The following is a 16,752-nucleotide window of genomic DNA, read 5'->3' as shown; positions in this document are numbered from 1 at the left end:
GCGATGATCAATTAAAGAGATTCGTACCTTAAAGCTGGGTGATTGAGGTGGCAATTCATAGGAAACTTGTATATACAAGTATGTATATATACATGTATGAGTATGTAATTATATGTATGTATATGTATACATATTAAGCTATGATGTGAGTTAATACAAAGAACTGAGCAGATAGAGAGGCTGCCATTGCATTCATTTTCCAAATTACTAACAAGTGCCCTCAAAAGTTAGAACTTTTAACAAAAAAAGAGTTGCTTGTGAACATCTAAGTAGTTAGTGAAAAGGGAAAAATTTTTTATCACGAGGGCGTATGATAAACTTCAGCTGAGTTTTTTTATTTTTTTTTTCAAGAAGAGTGACGTGCAGTATTCTATATAATTAATAAAGGAACTAATAAAGGAATAGTTTTATGCGCAATTTTGATGCCAAAGATGTACTACGCTCCGCGACGCGGGGTTTATTGTCGAAAATGTCGATAAAATAATGGAAATCGTCGAGTTCTATCGTTATGCAAGTACTTTTTCGCATTAACGCCGACGCATTTATGAAGCCGATGATAACTAGTAATGAAAAGTGGATTATTTATAACAACTTCAGGCAAAAACGTTGGGCATGCCGAGATTAACGGTCAGAAAAGTATACTCGTACATATGTGTGTTTGGTGGGATTTGAAAAAAAAAAATCATTTGCTATTAGTAAATGGCAAATTTTTAATTCGTTACTGAAGTGTGAACAATGAACCGTAGGGAGGACGTCTTAGCTCAGCTTTGAGCAAAAGGAGAATTTTGTTCTTTTAGGACAACACCAGGTCTGTTTATTTACAAAGTTCCACATTTAACGTTCACTTTCTTACAATCACAAAGCATAAGCATGCAAAAGCTTTGGAATTATGAAAATTCGGTTATGGAAGGTTTCACTGCATATAACATATGCCGTTAGAAAAAAAAAACTGTGTTCCGACGGAATTGAACTATGTTATCCGACACCTGTTTTCCAAAGGTGTTTCCTTCCAAAAAGAAGGAGCAACTATCTCTTATTAAAAAAAAAATAAATAATTGGCGCGTACACTTCTGTTAGGTGTTTGGCCGAGCTCCTCCTCCTATTTGTGGTGTGCGTCTTGATGTTGTTCCACAAATGGAGAGACCTACAGTTTCAAGCCGACTCCGAACGGCAGATATTTTTATGAGGAGCTTTTTCATGGCAGAAATAAACTCGGAGGTTTGCCATTGCCTGCCGAGGGGCGACCGCTATTAAAAAAATGTTTTTATTAATTTTGCTTTCACCGAGATTCGAACCAACGACCTATCTGTGAATTCAGAATGGTAATCACGCACCAACCCATTCGGCTACGGCGGCCGATGCTTATTACTAGCATTATTATTAACTTGTTGTGAAATATGTATAATATACGAGGCTCATTTGAAAAGTCCGTGCAAAAAAAAAAACTACTCAATTGTTTGGGTAAACATTTATTATTTTTGGACATAGTCTTCTTTGAGGCTTATACAACGCTGTTCTAGTTTGTTGGTCTCTTCCGAATATTAGAATGTAACCAATTCTAAAAAAATGCCACTCGTTTCTGCAATCACAACTCGTTTAAATAAAATCTTTTTCCGCCAGCCATTTCTTCAAATTGGAGAGCAAACAGTAGTTCGAGGGAGCCAAGTCTAGGGAATTGGTGGAATTGTGAAATGATTGTGAAAATCACTCGACTTCCTCGTTTCAAACGAATGTCAAACAGAAAAAAATATACCGATCTGGATGACTTTGGTGTGTGTTCTTCCAAGAGATGCTACTAGCTAAACCTAACATCGATAGCACAGTAGTGTCTTCTCTGACTTTGCACAGACATTTCCAACGATCCTCGCATGTGTCCTAGTGTATTGATAATGGCAGTTACATATAGACTCTATAACAAGACTATCATTCCTACCAAGCTTCTTGATTGATTGATTAAGCAATTAACTTAAATGTGGGCGGTGTTCCGTTCATTATCCAAAGTTCTTAAATAATCATATTTCTTTTTGAGAGATCATACCTTCTATAAAATTTGAGCAATTTGTTTTAATTGTTGTTGAGAAATACGTGGACCAAATTTTCCATACGATTTGTTGCCTATATTCTGGTACGAGTAAAATGTTGCATAAGGCAGGACTGACAGGACTCCCCAGGAGTTGGAAACTTGGGGAATATTCAGTATAATGCCGCATGCTTTGAAAAAAAGGATGTAAAGGGGGAGCTGTATCAGAGCTATAATTTAGCGAAAGGTTAGTGTTGCCAGACATCTCAAAACTGAATGAAATTTGTAGGCAGGTAGAATTTTACAGAGACGTTCGACATGAAGGGTGTTTGTAAATTTGTAGAATGTTTGCGTAAAACTCCTTTCCGCTTTCGGCCGAGTATCAAAAAAGTAACCCTCATCAGTCCAACTACGGCTACGCAATCCCCAGTATGCTTGCGTAGAACTTCTTTCCGCGTAGGCGGCCTTCGCCTTCGCTTCAAAAAAATAATCCTCATAAATCAAAACATCATAATTATGTATGCAGTATTGAGGCACGGTAACCCCCATTCCCATCACCAATACCGAACTGAAATACCTAATTTTTGTTCGTATTTTTATTTTCATTTACTGGCTTGTGGCAATATAATATTGTTATCAATTCCAATGAATTGTTATTCTCTTTTGAAATTGGAAAGTGATGATATTGATAAATGCATTTGCAATGTGGCAAACTATAGTTGCTGAAGCCACTTTGAAGACAAATAATTGCAAAACTATTATTTACGGAATATTAGGAAGTTATAACGGTTGTTCATGAACTACTTCCTAACCTCTCCACCAAGTTTCATTAGATAAATCATTATTCTTTGCCTAAAATTGCCCACGCGGTATTATACTTAATCCGACCTGGAAAGTTGAATATATCGACCGAACCATAGTATAGAAATCTAGTTCGTTAGTTGGTGGTAAAGTCATCGGAGTATCTGAACCGGGATGTAATTAGCGCGTGGATTGCAATTGGACTTTTCGATTAAGCAGCTCCTGTTACGGATAACTAGATTTCCTGTATTTTCACGTTGATAAGCAATTGAATGTCTTGCGTCAGTTGTGCACCTAAGTTTGCGTCATTCTATTTGGTAGGCGAAACGAGAATGGAATCTGAAGCATTTTGGGAAATACAGGGTTTGATTGAAAATTAATAAGCCTTCCCGCGCGGAGCGTCTGCCAAGCGATCAACCGAATCGGCTGGTGGGGGAAAATGATCGTTGGACCTTCCCCTTCCACTAGAAACCGGTCCTAGTTCGCTGGCAACAGCGGTGCAGTCAACATCGCTCCGCGCGTGAAATTTGTTTTAAAAGTGTGTTAGGATTTTGTAGTTGCGAAAATGCAGCGATCGTTGGAGCAACGTTACTCGATCAAATTTTGCATAAAGCTTAACAGTTTGTACCTCCAGGAAGCACTATAAACGCGGCATTTTACAAAGAAGTGCTCCTTCGGCTGAAAAACCGCGTCGCCCGGGTTCGGCCCGACCTCGTCAACAATTGGACCCTTCATCACGACAATGCGCCGGCGCACACCGCCTTCCTCTGCACCTCTGCATTGGCCAAGATGGGGCTTCCGGTGCTTCCCCACCCTCCCTACAGCCCAGACCTGTCCTCTCCGGACTTCTTCTTGTTCTCGCGCCTGAAAAGAAAGCTGAAGGGGAGCCGTTTCGACTCCATCGAGGCGATCCAGAAAACTGTGACAGCTGAATTGAACGCGATTCCGGCGGATGAGTTTAAAAAAGCCAAAAGGTTTAATAAAACTGCTTAAAAAAAATAAGGCTCATTATTTTTCAATCAAACCCTGTATTGCCTATTTTGCACCTTCGCGTCCTTCATAGAAGAATCCTTCACTTAACACTTTGTAATATGTATACATGGTATGTGTAATATATATAATTGTGGTGTGTGTCTTAATGTTGTTCCAGTTTTATGCGCTTTCGAACGGCAGATGGTTTTTTATGAGGAACTTTTTCGTGGAAGAAATACATTCGGAGTTTTGCCATTGCCTACTGAAAGGCTACCGTTATTAGAAACAATGTTTTCTATGATTTAATTTTTCAGGTTCACGGCGGATTTCAAACCCGGACCCTACCGAATAGTAATATTATCTGATTTTATGCCTAATCCGCAACTAACTGTAATTCCTACAGGTTGTGCGTTGATTACTGTCTAATATCCTACCACTATAGCTTACTGTAGCTCACTTCATGCATTTAAACCCGATTATGAATTAATTAAAATAAATGATCCTCATCTGAAGAGTTCAGATCATAATCTTCTCAAAAGCCTCGTATATTTACAACAATTATTGGTGCAGGACAGACGCATAGAATAGGTTTCTTTTTCTTTAAGGCAGACAGCTCAAATCTGCTATGATTGTCTGTATGTCGATCATGTTCAGGGGCTTGAAGTTAAAGGGATCTTTAGCTGTATAATTGCATGAGTTTAATATAAGTTCTTCTTAAACATTAATTCGTAGATGATTAAGTTGTGATATAATAAAAATATAGTACTTCAAATATTTCGCTTACACAGGGCTTGTATAAGTATTGAAAACTTACATAGTATAAAAGTTTTCCTTCTCTGAGTCAAAGAGGCACACTTACCTAGCGTAGTACCCCCTTTCTCTTTCTCCCAACCAAAAACAATAAAAAACTAAGCAACTAACTCACCCCCGGATTTCGTTGATTGTAATCACAAACTATCGTAACGAAGGAAATACTGCTACAGCTGCATACATCGCAGATATTCGTGCGTTTTTCATCGTCCATAAAACTCCATATGGACAAATCATTATTAACACGTGCGGCCACCGGCGATTTGAGCGGTTGAGCTAAATGTGTTTCGCTGACACTTCCACCCACTTCGTTCACAAGCATTTGTGGCGTATAGAATTGTTGTGGCTGGATTTTGCTGCCATCATAACCAAAGCGAGCAGGCGGTGACTCCAAATGTTGATGGCGGCGTGCGCGTCCACTCACATTTTCACTCCCATTTCCGGCCTCCACCACTTCCTCATCTTCGTAGTAGTAGTCGTCATCGACGTCAGTAATTGGCGTAGTGTTACTTTTATCTGTGAGCTTGCTGGCTTTAGTATAGGGCGTGCGCTTAACGCGTCCATTTGGTGGCATGAAGGCCTGCCGATCGTCATTTTCCATACTCTGCAAGGCATGCGGTAGTAGAAAGTTCGGCGCGGGTGTTGCTTCAGAAGCAAGCAAAGTCGCGGACGCAAGATCACAATGCACAATTGGGAGTAGGCAACAAAGTACGAGGGGTATCAAAAGTGTTCTGCATAATAGTGCAGTTGGCAAGATGTGCATTTGGGTTGTTGCTGCTTCTGCTGGGGTTGTTACGACGGTTGTGGTTGGTGCTACTGTGACGTAGTCGCGGAGGGCTTCAGTATTTTGTTGAGGCATTTTGTTAATGCTATACTGCATATGAATCTATAAAACTGGCTTACAAAACTGTTTTATTTCTCCACAAATTTTCTTCATTTGAGCTTCAAAATATTTTGTATTTGCACTTTTTTATTTAATATTAGATTTTAATTGCTTGAAAATACATTTTTTTCAACTTCATTTCATCGGTCGGTTGTTTTTTAATTTCAGTTGGCCATTCACCGAGTTAAGTGGTGCTGCACATTATTGTTGTTTTTATTTATTTATTTATTTTTTTCTTTCTTGCTATGAGTACTTGCACTGTATTAGGCTCGGCTTTAAACTAAACAATAAAATATAAATTTAAACTTTTTTAAATCTTTTTCACACTTTTTCATTGCTTGCATTTAATTTTCAAGTAGTAAAAACACTACATTTTTTATTATTTAATTTTTGCACTCAAACATTTTAATTTTTCAACCTGCGTTGGTTTGCCGCGTGTATTTTTTAAATTATTTTCCTTTGCATTAAATTTTCATTTATTAAGCACAAAAATAATTTTACTGCTCAATCATCATCGCAGTAGCTAACATTTCGCCACTAACAGTAGTGCAGACGATTTTTACATTTTCTTCATTTAGCAACAGTTGCTTTCACTTATTTGACATACTCGTTTTTCCTCTACTAATTTGTTTTCTTCAAATCTTCTTGCATTAGTAACTATAATTTCCGCTACTTTTTGTATATTTTATCTCGCTCTAATTTACGCTAATTGATTCCTTTGTTCAGTTCTTCAGAACTAAGTTTACCTTTCACATATTTTGTCCGAACTGCGCACTCTTAGTATGTACATATGTATATAAGTAAATTTTGGCATAAATATTTTATCTGATTTTTTGTGACGGTTCTTTGACCATTTTTAAATATATACATGTAAAAAAAAATTTAAGTCGCTACCAATGAGTCGCACGCGCACGTACCCGACAGCTTTAACACTCAACGAATTAATACTCAACTGCACTTCACAAAAGTCAAACGCCATCTGGAAAAGCTACATTGCTGTCTGACGTTACACGATCATTGGGAATAATTCTCACTCATCAACACCAAAATGGTACGCTCTTGAGCAAAGTAAGCCGAACGGTGGGTGCGCAATGCACTCATGAATCGTGAGTTACGCTCTCTTTTTATAATTGGCCCGATGGCGATGCCAGCGTATGCATTTCGGATATTATTTTTTATTTACTATAATGTGAATTTTTCTTTTTCGAGTACCTTTCAATGAAACCACAGTATTAGCTCAGGCTAATATAATTTGTAATAGTATATTATGTACGGAATTAACTATGCAGATAAATAATAGGACGGTTCTAATCAGGAAGTTCATAACTCACTGAAGTCATCCTCTTTATAAGTAAGCAGATTCTCAAAGTACTTCGTCTATATTCGCTTTCTGCTTTGATTGACAGTTGTACACCCTTTTTCAAGCTATCATGCGAGATAGCTATGCCCTGTTTTGGAATTCTGTTTGAGACAGTATCTTAGCCACGGATGAAAGAATACAGATACATACGTACATATATCCCTCTTGTGCCATTGCGACTTGAATACCTTCAATCGATTAATTATGCTTTTCTCTTATTGCAAAATGCAGTTTCGGGAATATATAGCAGTTGCAGGTTGCCAAGTCTAGTGAATAGGGCGAGTGATGAAACGAAATAAGTTTCCTATTTTTTCAGAAATTTACTCACAACACTTTACCGATGAGATGGTGCATTAATGTCGCCTGCCAGTTCTTTTAAAAAGCACTACAAAAGTGTGAAAGCTTCATTTCCATTTAAATAGTTTTTGTGTATTTTTTTCTTAAATTACTTTCAGTGAAATTTATGTTTTCTGTTGGACTGCACTCTGTGGTCAACCTTTCGTAGCTAAAAGTTTCTCTATCCGTCTGACATTGTTTGTACCATTCGTAAATTTGCATATGGGAGAAACGACTATCAGCATACGATTTTTGAATCATTCGGTGTACGATTACAACGATTATTTTAAAGAATTTTCTTATAGGCCTCTTCTTTTTGCCAAGAGTTAGCAAGTGTCGAATAGATGAAGCAACTGGTACAAATGAACATAGGTATGCATGTGTTGGTAAGGCAGTGCGGTATACCAACCTAATTATCTATAGCCATATTCGGTAGCGGTGAATTTTACTCGATAACTTTGTTGGTGCTTTCGCATGCAAATTTTTCGTCAAGTTAATAGAGGTAGCGAGCGGGGAAATGGCGAATAGGAGATGGCTTATATTTCTTTTTAAGTATCAAAAAATGTATGTCCGGAGACTCTCAAGCAATTATCAGATGGATTTAAGTAAGTTCAGTAACCTCTCTTTTACACCTTCTACAAAGCTCTGTTAAAATCGAAATGTGAGGTGGGGCCGCCAATTTCACTATTAAACCAAATCTGACTTACCGACTTTTGGCCATAACTGTCTTAACATCAGCTGCTGTTTCATAGTTTGACCACTCAATTTTCATTTCACCGCGCCATTTACATCCGTTATCCCACATGAAAAGACTTGTCGAAAGCCAAAACAAAAATTTGACAGATGTTAAATTTACTAGAATGTGTAGATGTGGGGTAAAAGTCAAACTTTTTATAGCTCCGAGACATAGATTAATTAGTATAATATATATGTAAGTAGTATATCATACGCCCCACCTGGGCTCATTCATTTATTCATAATAACAATTTTTCAGTATGGGTTAGCGATGAGTAAACTAACTGATTAAGTTGACTTCACCTTACCCAATTTCACATCAGACAATTCGTATGTACTTATGAAATTCAGTAAAGTAAGAGATCTAGCCTAAGCAAAGAGCAACAACATTTCATTACTGCCACCTCTTCTTATTCTCTTTGTCTCAGCATTGAGCACTTTTAGTTAAGTACCAATGTACCGCTTAATCGCTGCTTATAATGGAAAGAACATGACGGAGTAACAAAACGGAAACAAATTTAAGTCAGTTATAATGGCACGTTCCGTTCCGCCACTGACATCTGTAATAATTCTCAAAGTTTGTGTTTGCTATCATTTGTAGCCACAGATGTATTGGGGAGCTTAAGTAAAAACAGTTATTCTTTGAAGATATGTCTTTATTTAAAGAATTACGTACTGAAGAATTACGTACTGAAGAAGTTGAATCAGTTAGTAGTTTCATGTTTGCATACACTTGTACACTATATTTCCAAATAATGCAAGCAACGAATCAACGAGTGTGGCGCAGGTGCGTCCATATCTCCATTTGGGTGGCCTTGGTGCCTGTCGATGTTTCCCAGCTCTGCAACTCTCTCGCGAACCTATCACCCATGCTCGCCCATGCTCGCATTCCTGTTCTGAAATAGTATGAAAGTTGTTTATTCATTTAATTAGTTAGTTATTATATTAATATATGTTTTTCTACACATGCATAGTGTATACAATACGACGCCCCACGTTAATCCATTTCTCATCTAAATCTTACATTTTTCTTATTAACTTAAAGTTTCCTTCAATTTAAAATTGAATTTTACATTTGAAGTGTCTTAAATTTTTGTCAACAAACAACTGCCAAATTGGCGTAAGAAATCGCAAGAATCTAAAATAAAAATATCTTTACGATCTCCGCCAAATGAATTACATGCAATAGTTAATTAAGTAACAGTTCACTTCGTCACTTTCCGTCCCGTTTCATACATTTATATATTTCATATACAAACCAGCGGCCTTCTCTCTTCTTGCTGCTTCTTTTTTTCTCACTCCACTCACGACCATTTCTCTTCTAAAGCCAGCTATGCCTTGCTCTTTGGGAAATACTTAGTTAAATAAAATCTTGTTAATGAACCTCGCCTGGTTTTGGGTTCTTTGGGGCAACCTTTGCTGCAGTTGGAAACTCATAATTACAGCTGATCTTGTTTACGCTCTATTTGTGGGTTGCTTTCCTTTATTTTGAATAGTTTTTTTTATTAATGTTGTTTTATACTTCATTGCTTCTTCGTTATTCAAGTTTGAAAACTTGTTTTTGTACACACTTTACAAGTTTATAGTAAATTTTAGTGGTTAGTTGCCACTTCCAAGCGCCTCACTCCATTCCAATATTACACTAGCATTGGGCAACGCGATAGAGCGAGATATGTACATATGTGCAAATGCTTGCTTGTGTATATACATGTATACCATACATATGTACACATTTGATTGCATTTGTGCGACTGCAGTGCAATGTAACGAGGTTCACTTGACTTCTTGCTTCCTTTGTTTGCGGCAGTGCAGCTAAACGAGCAGTCGTGTAGAGAAATGATCGACGATTTAATTGAATGCAAGCAACTAAAAGTGGATGCATGCAATTAAAGTTTTCTTTTTCGTTATTATTTATTACATTTGAGTGTCGATAATTGGAACTGAATGTTCGCAAAAATTAAAGAATACAAAAGAACTTCACAATATACATATGCATGCCCATACACGTGTAGTTTCAGTCATATAACGGCATAGACATGCGTGTATATACATATGTATGTTGTAATTAAATATGTAATATTTAATATTTACATACGCTAATCTATTGCGTTATATTAAGATTTTTTCAAATTAAATTTATTAAAAGCAAGTCAAACTCAAAATTAGTTTTATTAAAATTTTAAAGAAAGTGGCCATCAAAAATTCAATACTTTAATAAAATGAGACTTCATTAAAATAACGAAATATTAAAAAATTAAAAAATAAGACGAAAGAAAATGAAATAATAAAAGTATATTAAGCTAACTTAAATTTAATAAGCATAACCTAATAAAACTTAAATAAAATTAAGAGAAACTGGATAAAATTAATAAAATTAAATTATAAAAAGTAAAAAATTAATATTATAATAATTAAAGTCAAATGAATTAATATAGAAAATTTAATTATATCACATTCAATTCGAGTCAATTAATTGAAAAGATAGCTTCAAAAAAGATTTTAAAATAAGTAAAATAAAAAAATTTAATTAAATTTAAATAAAATAAAAAAAGCAATATATATTAAATTAAATTAACTTAACCTAAATTCAAAACAATTCAATTCAATCAAAAAGAAATATTAAACAACAAAAAATTACGTAGAATAAAATGAAGTAAAAAAATAAATTTAATGTAATTAAATTGACCTAGACTAAAAATAAAAAAATTATATTTTATTATGGAAATATAAAATAAAATATAATAAAATAAATTAAGATAAATTAACTTAAAGCTGCCAATACAATTAAACTAAATTAAAAGGAAATATTAATAAATTTAAAAATGCATTAAAGTAAAATTAAATGCATACATTAAATTCAATCAAAACAAAAATATTAAAACATAACTTAAAAATTAAATAAAATTAAATGAAGTTAAACAAACTAAAATAAAATTAAATTCAATTCAATCAAAAATAAAATATAAAAAATTTAAGAATAAATTAAAAAACAAAAAACAATTAATTACAATTAAATCAACTTGAATTCAATTTGATTCAAGTTAGTTAGAAAAATTAAACAAAGTAAAATGCAACAAAATAAAAAGATATTTACAGGGGGATCCATATCCTATGTAGATTATTTTAAAAAATTAAACAAATTTGTTTTTTGGTACGAGGGGTGCCTTTTATATGTCGGGATTATAGAACAAAAACAAATTTTAATCATCGAAAATCACTTTATTGTTTTTCAAAATATTCTCCATGAAGATCTATACACTTTTGCATGCGTTTGAACCAATTGTCGAAGCACTTTTGCCACTTTGAATGAGGTACCTCCAAAAATGCATTCTGAATGCCGCAACCGCTTCTCTCAGTTTGTTATTTACGTACGGGAATAAAAAGAAGTCATTCGGTGCCAAGTCAGGACTATACGGCGGATAACCCATTAATTCGATGTTTTGGGTGCTCAAAAATGCAGTTGTTTGAGCCGATGTGTGAGAGCTCGCATTGTCCTGGTGAAGAGTGATCCGTCTTTGGAGATTGGTTTTCCTAATTTCTTGGAAGACAACTGGCAAACAAATGGTTGTGTAGCACTCAAAATTTACTGTTCTGCGTTGTTCTAGTGGTACGGTTGCGACATGTCCAGTTTTTCCGAAAAAACAGGCGACCATTTGCTTGGAAGTGCTTCCTGCGCGAAGAACTTTTGTTGGATTTGGCTCATCATGAAACACCCATACAGTCGACTGCTGTTTACTTTCGGGCTCATACGTGTAAATCCATGATTCATCACCTGTCACGATGTTATAGACGTGTTTCGAAGCCCCGCGATCGTATTTTTTGAGCATTTCCTTCGACCAATCGACACGAGCCTTTTTTTGAGCGATTGACAAATTGTGTGGGATCCAACGCGAACAAATTTTTTTGACAGTCAAATATTTATGCAATATTGAATGTATGCTGGTCCCACTAATGCCTAAGATTGTCTCAATCTCACGATAGGTCACATGACGATCTTGCAATATTTGTTCGCGCACAGCATCAATGGTTTTCGAAACAACAACTGATTTTGGACGACCTTCACGAAATTCGTCTTGGAGTGAACTACGACCACGATTGAATTCACCATACCATCGATAAACACTGGTCCTTGATGGAGCTTCATCGTAAAGGCCAAAAAATGTCAAACTTTGCGATACAGCAGTCAGTTGCCAGATTGCAACACCAGGGTTGCCAAATCCCGAAATATAAAAGGCACTCCTCGTACATTATTAGTTTATTCCAAAGAGCAAACATTCCCATTCCAAGATGTAGCAGTTTTGCTTGTTAACATAGCCGTCGAGAGGTAAATGAGCCTTGTCAGAAGGTATGATACTAGTATTGACTTATTTTCAATAAACGCATTGTATGGGCTACATAGCACTGACTTAGAAATAAGTTTGCAGAATTTCATAACGTCGTTCAAGCGTAAAGCAGTTCATTTCGTTCCGCAGAGATATGACACTGACTTTCAGTAATCATTTCCAGCGGAGAGGAGCTGTCACTGTCAAAATAACATATGATTATGGAAAATCTCTATGTGGAATATCCTTAAGTTAGCAAATGTTTTTTCGTTATTGATACTGGAGAATATAGTTAAGGTTTTGACCAGGCACACGGTTCATATCTCTGCAATTCGATTCCATTTAATTTTTTCATATTCATTTTGATTTCATTTATTAATCCTATCCATGGAGGCTAGAGGTACAAAATGACTTAAACACATATAATATTAAGAGACAAGACTTAAAAATATGTAATTTGATTCTAGCTTAGGTAAAAATAGGGATATGGGAAGGCAAAATCGATATCATTACTATTAAAAATTTTATTAATTTCCTAAAGGATCTATGCATAAAGACCTGTGCATAATTTAGATAACTTGATTTAAAAATGTTTACCTGCGCAACATAGTAAACAATTCGAAAAATCGTAATAAAAATGAAATTTGGAGAGTAGGTTTTTATTGTTATTCTTAAAAAAAGTAACAAATAGCACAACAAAAATAAATTACATATTTAAACCCGTATATAATTTCCTTTTTACACATATTTATAATGTTTTAAAAATTAAAGGTAAGCAACCTTGTTTTAATTACATTTCTTGAATATATCAAACTTCGACGGTTTCCACTTAAAAACTAATCAAGATTTTGTTTCTAATAAGATTAATTTCCCCTTCTATTGCTGAATATAAAATCAGGCCAATCAATTTTTCGCTATTTGGAAATGTGAAAAAGTAAAAGGGACAAGAGCTGTTACTTTGTCCGTTGGACGGTTTATTCCGTAAATAGTAAAGAGATTCAGTTTTTAAAATTTTTATTGACTAACTGTTTTTAGCCGCAGCCGAATGGGTTGGTGCGTGACTACCATTCGGAGAACGTCGGTTCGAATCTCAGTGAAACACCAAAATGATAGAAATTTTTTTTCTAGTAGCGGTCACCTCTCGGCAGGCAATGGCAAACCTCCGAGTGTATTTCTGCCCCTCATAAAAAATATTTGCCTTTTGGAGTCAGCTTAAAACTGTAGGTCTATCCAATTGTGGAACAACAGCAAGACGCACGCCACAAATAGGAGGAGGAGTTCGGCCAAACACCCCACCAAATGCTGTAAGCGCCAATTTTTTTTGACGGTTTTTAAAAAGGCTTCGGTCGATTGCACAAATTAAACAATTGAGTACAAATAGGCGTGTTAAAGCAATAGGCGTAATACCACTACAGATTGAGGTATGCTAGTAGTTTAGTAAATATTGTGTAATGTATAAAAATTTCACACAATCAATTTTAGTTCCTGATTTTAAATCGAAAATTCCAAATCGCAGCTCGACCACTTTCAGTTTTATGCAGCAGTAAAATTGATGCCTATAAATAGACTTTATAAACTTATGCATTTACACATACACATACATACGTATGCATGTATTCAATTGGCGTGCAAATTCTTTGTTAGATGATTGGCCGAACTTCTCCTACAATTTTTTGTGTGCGTTTTTATGTTTTGCAACATGCGGAGGGATACAGTTTTATGTCGCCTCCGAACGAAAGATCATTTTTATGAGCTGCTTCGCTGCTGCGAATTTTTGCCGTTACCTGCCTACCGGCGATCGCGTTTAGAAAAAATACTTATGTCAATATACATATATAATTACAATATAGTATTTTTGTAATCATATATTATTTTAACAGTGAGAGTTCTTTCCCGCTGGAAATCTTGGTAATAGAATCAGTATTATACCTTTGCGGAGTAATATTAACTGCTTTACGCTTGAACAACCCTGGGAAATATTACAAACTTATTTCTAAATTCAATCTTGTATAGACCATACAATGCGTTTATTGAAAATTAGTCAATTTCATCTTTTCCAGCGGAGGGCATTTTCATTTCGAATTTGCTAACAAGCATATCTGTCAAAGCCGAGGCTTGGAAACCCCTATGTAATCGGGTGAGAGTGACAGTTTGGTACGGATTTTGGGGAGAAATGGCATCGTTGGTTCATTTTTCTTTGAAAACGCTGCTGGAAAGCCATTTCAGTTAACGCTGAGCACTACAGAGGCATGACAAATAATTTCTTGTAATTAAACATTGAAGAAATGGACTTGGACGATCTTTGGTTTCGGCAGGATGGTGCGCCATGCCACACAGCCTACAGGCCACAATTGACCTTTTGCGCGTCAAATTCGATAATCGAGTTATCAGCCGTCTCGACTATGTTAATTGGACACCTCGGAGCTGCGATTTAATGTCTTTCTACTTTTTTATGGGGCGCCGTGAAGGACCGATGTTATGCGAAAAATCGTACGCCTTTAAGGCATGGAAGGCCCGCAATGATCACACCGCCGTCTCGAAACGTTCATTAATCGCTGTCTGCGCCGCATAATTCGAATTATCTGGTCTCGAACTGTATCTAAAACCGAATTACAGAGAAAGGCAAATCAATCCGACGTGGTGACTTAAATCCGCAGAAGGAAATGGCAATGGATTGGCCACACCCAGAGGAAGAGTGACAACATCGCCAAATTGGCGTTGCGATGGACGCTTTTCCAACAGATATCACGAAATGTATGCAGTACACGTACCATCTGGCGCCGTACAGGGAAGGGTGAAATGAGTTCATTGAATACGACCTGGAATGAACTTAGAGCGCTTGCACAAAACCGTGTTCGATAGCGAAGAGGGGCTGTTGATGACATATGTTCCAATTAGGAGTTAAAGGATCTTATATATTAAGGCGAATATCGAACAAGCCATTTTTGAGATGGAGCCAGGTGCCGTCACCAATAACTAGGGAAACTGTGCCACGTGAATGAAAGCGTGTTCCATAAATTATGAATAAGATAAATGAAAAAAAGAAATATGATTTTTGCAATTGAATTTTAGGAATTGTAAAAAAAACTATATGGACCAACCTGCATAATTTAATTTTTAATGTCTCTAGTGGACAACGAACCTATAACTAACTGAAAGGTTGTCACGCATAAATCACTTGGATACGGCCTACACCCTTGCAATCGTTTATCGTTGCAAAGTAAAAGTCGAAGAGCTGAAAAAAATAAGTAAATAAACAAAAATATTATTTTTGCTGAAAGGCGAACCAAGCACATGTCGGGTGTTTATACATATTTCTGCCTGCTACATTTCTGATAAAATCAAATTCACTACATCGCTAATCTGCACTGGAGCACTTAATACCAATCAACACGCATCCATTGGAAGGCAGAGAACACCAGAGTGACAAAAATAAACGATAAGAAATGTGAAAATTTTAGCAACTCACAATGTTCGCGTAGATACGAAGGCTGCATCGTCGTTTATTAGAGATTTTTGTATGGATATTCATTAAAATGTGCATGCAAATAGACACGGTTGTGCACAGTTTGAAAATCGGCTGAATGTTCATACATACATACCTGCATATGTATGTATGGATATTTACTCGTATACGAATCTTAAAGTGTTCAATGTGCATTCGTACGTATGTACGCTTGAGTTAAAATAAACTCGTATGTGCATACATTTCATAATACACTTATGTATCTATTTTGTGCTTGACTAAATTTGAGACAGCATAAAAGACCTATAAGTTGGAGCATCATTATAATTTACGTACAGATAGTTGAACTTAGGCTCACATATGTATATTTATCTAAGTACATACCCTGCAGGAACATCTCGAACTGGTGCCGTTTTAGTGAATAGAACATCATTTCTGATCGAGGAACGTGAATTTGTTTTTAATCAAATTTCCTTAATGAATTCGTCGAAAACCTGATTCACTGTTGTTTAAAATTTGATTTTTAACTGAAATATTTATTTCCCTCTTCCGCCAGTATTAGCAAGTTTTTCGTCGAAAAGAGCCTGAGTACAAAGCTTTATGCCACCTTCCGGTTTGCAATGTGGATGCATATATATCCGTATATATACATATATATTTTGAAGGATTTTTTCCTGAATTTGAATATTTATTAAAAAAAAAAATCAGAAGTTCCTTTTTTTGAAACTGCGGTGCTACTGAAACCAGCAATAAAATCTGCCCCAAAATCTGCGCAGAAAACTCCAGGAAACCTGGCATTAGCTATACTGATATTATTAGGGCTATAAGACTAGGTTGAAGAACTCCTCGTAGAAGAGATGTATAAGGGATGTTGATCCACACCTAAATTCGAAGGTATACACTTTCAGTCAGGCTTAATATTGATTGATTGTGCATCCGAGGAAGCTGTCAACTGATTATATGACATAACATGAGCAATATACCGGATGTGTATATTACGACTCTGTAACTACCATGAGCAAGGTTGAAACAACGAGGCTGCTCATC

At 35.9% G+C, this 16,752-nt stretch overlaps 1 protein-coding gene across 1 annotated transcript in view; it reads right to left on the bottom strand.

The window, feature by feature from the left end:
* LOC128858454 (uncharacterized) overlaps window positions 1–6,468 on the bottom strand; it is a 63,412-nt gene extending 56,944 nt beyond the window's left edge. Inside the window, exons 1-2 of the mRNA XM_054094746.1 lie at window positions 6,233–6,468; window positions 4,719–5,766 (exon numbers count right to left, since the gene is read on the bottom strand). Coding sequence (XP_053950721.1) covers window positions 4,719–5,483 — 765 coding nt within the window. The 5' untranslated portion in view covers window positions 5,484–5,766; window positions 6,233–6,468. The remainder of the gene's footprint in view (window positions 1–4,718; window positions 5,767–6,232) is intronic.
* Between the last annotated feature and the right edge of the window lie 10,284 nt (window positions 6,469–16,752).

This window comes from Anastrepha ludens, chromosome 3, assembly GCF_028408465.1.
Source record: "Anastrepha ludens isolate Willacy chromosome 3, idAnaLude1.1, whole genome shotgun sequence".
Taxonomy (NCBI): Eukaryota; Metazoa; Arthropoda; class Insecta; order Diptera; family Tephritidae; genus Anastrepha; species Anastrepha ludens.
This window is presented reverse-complemented; position numbering and strand designations above follow the sequence as displayed.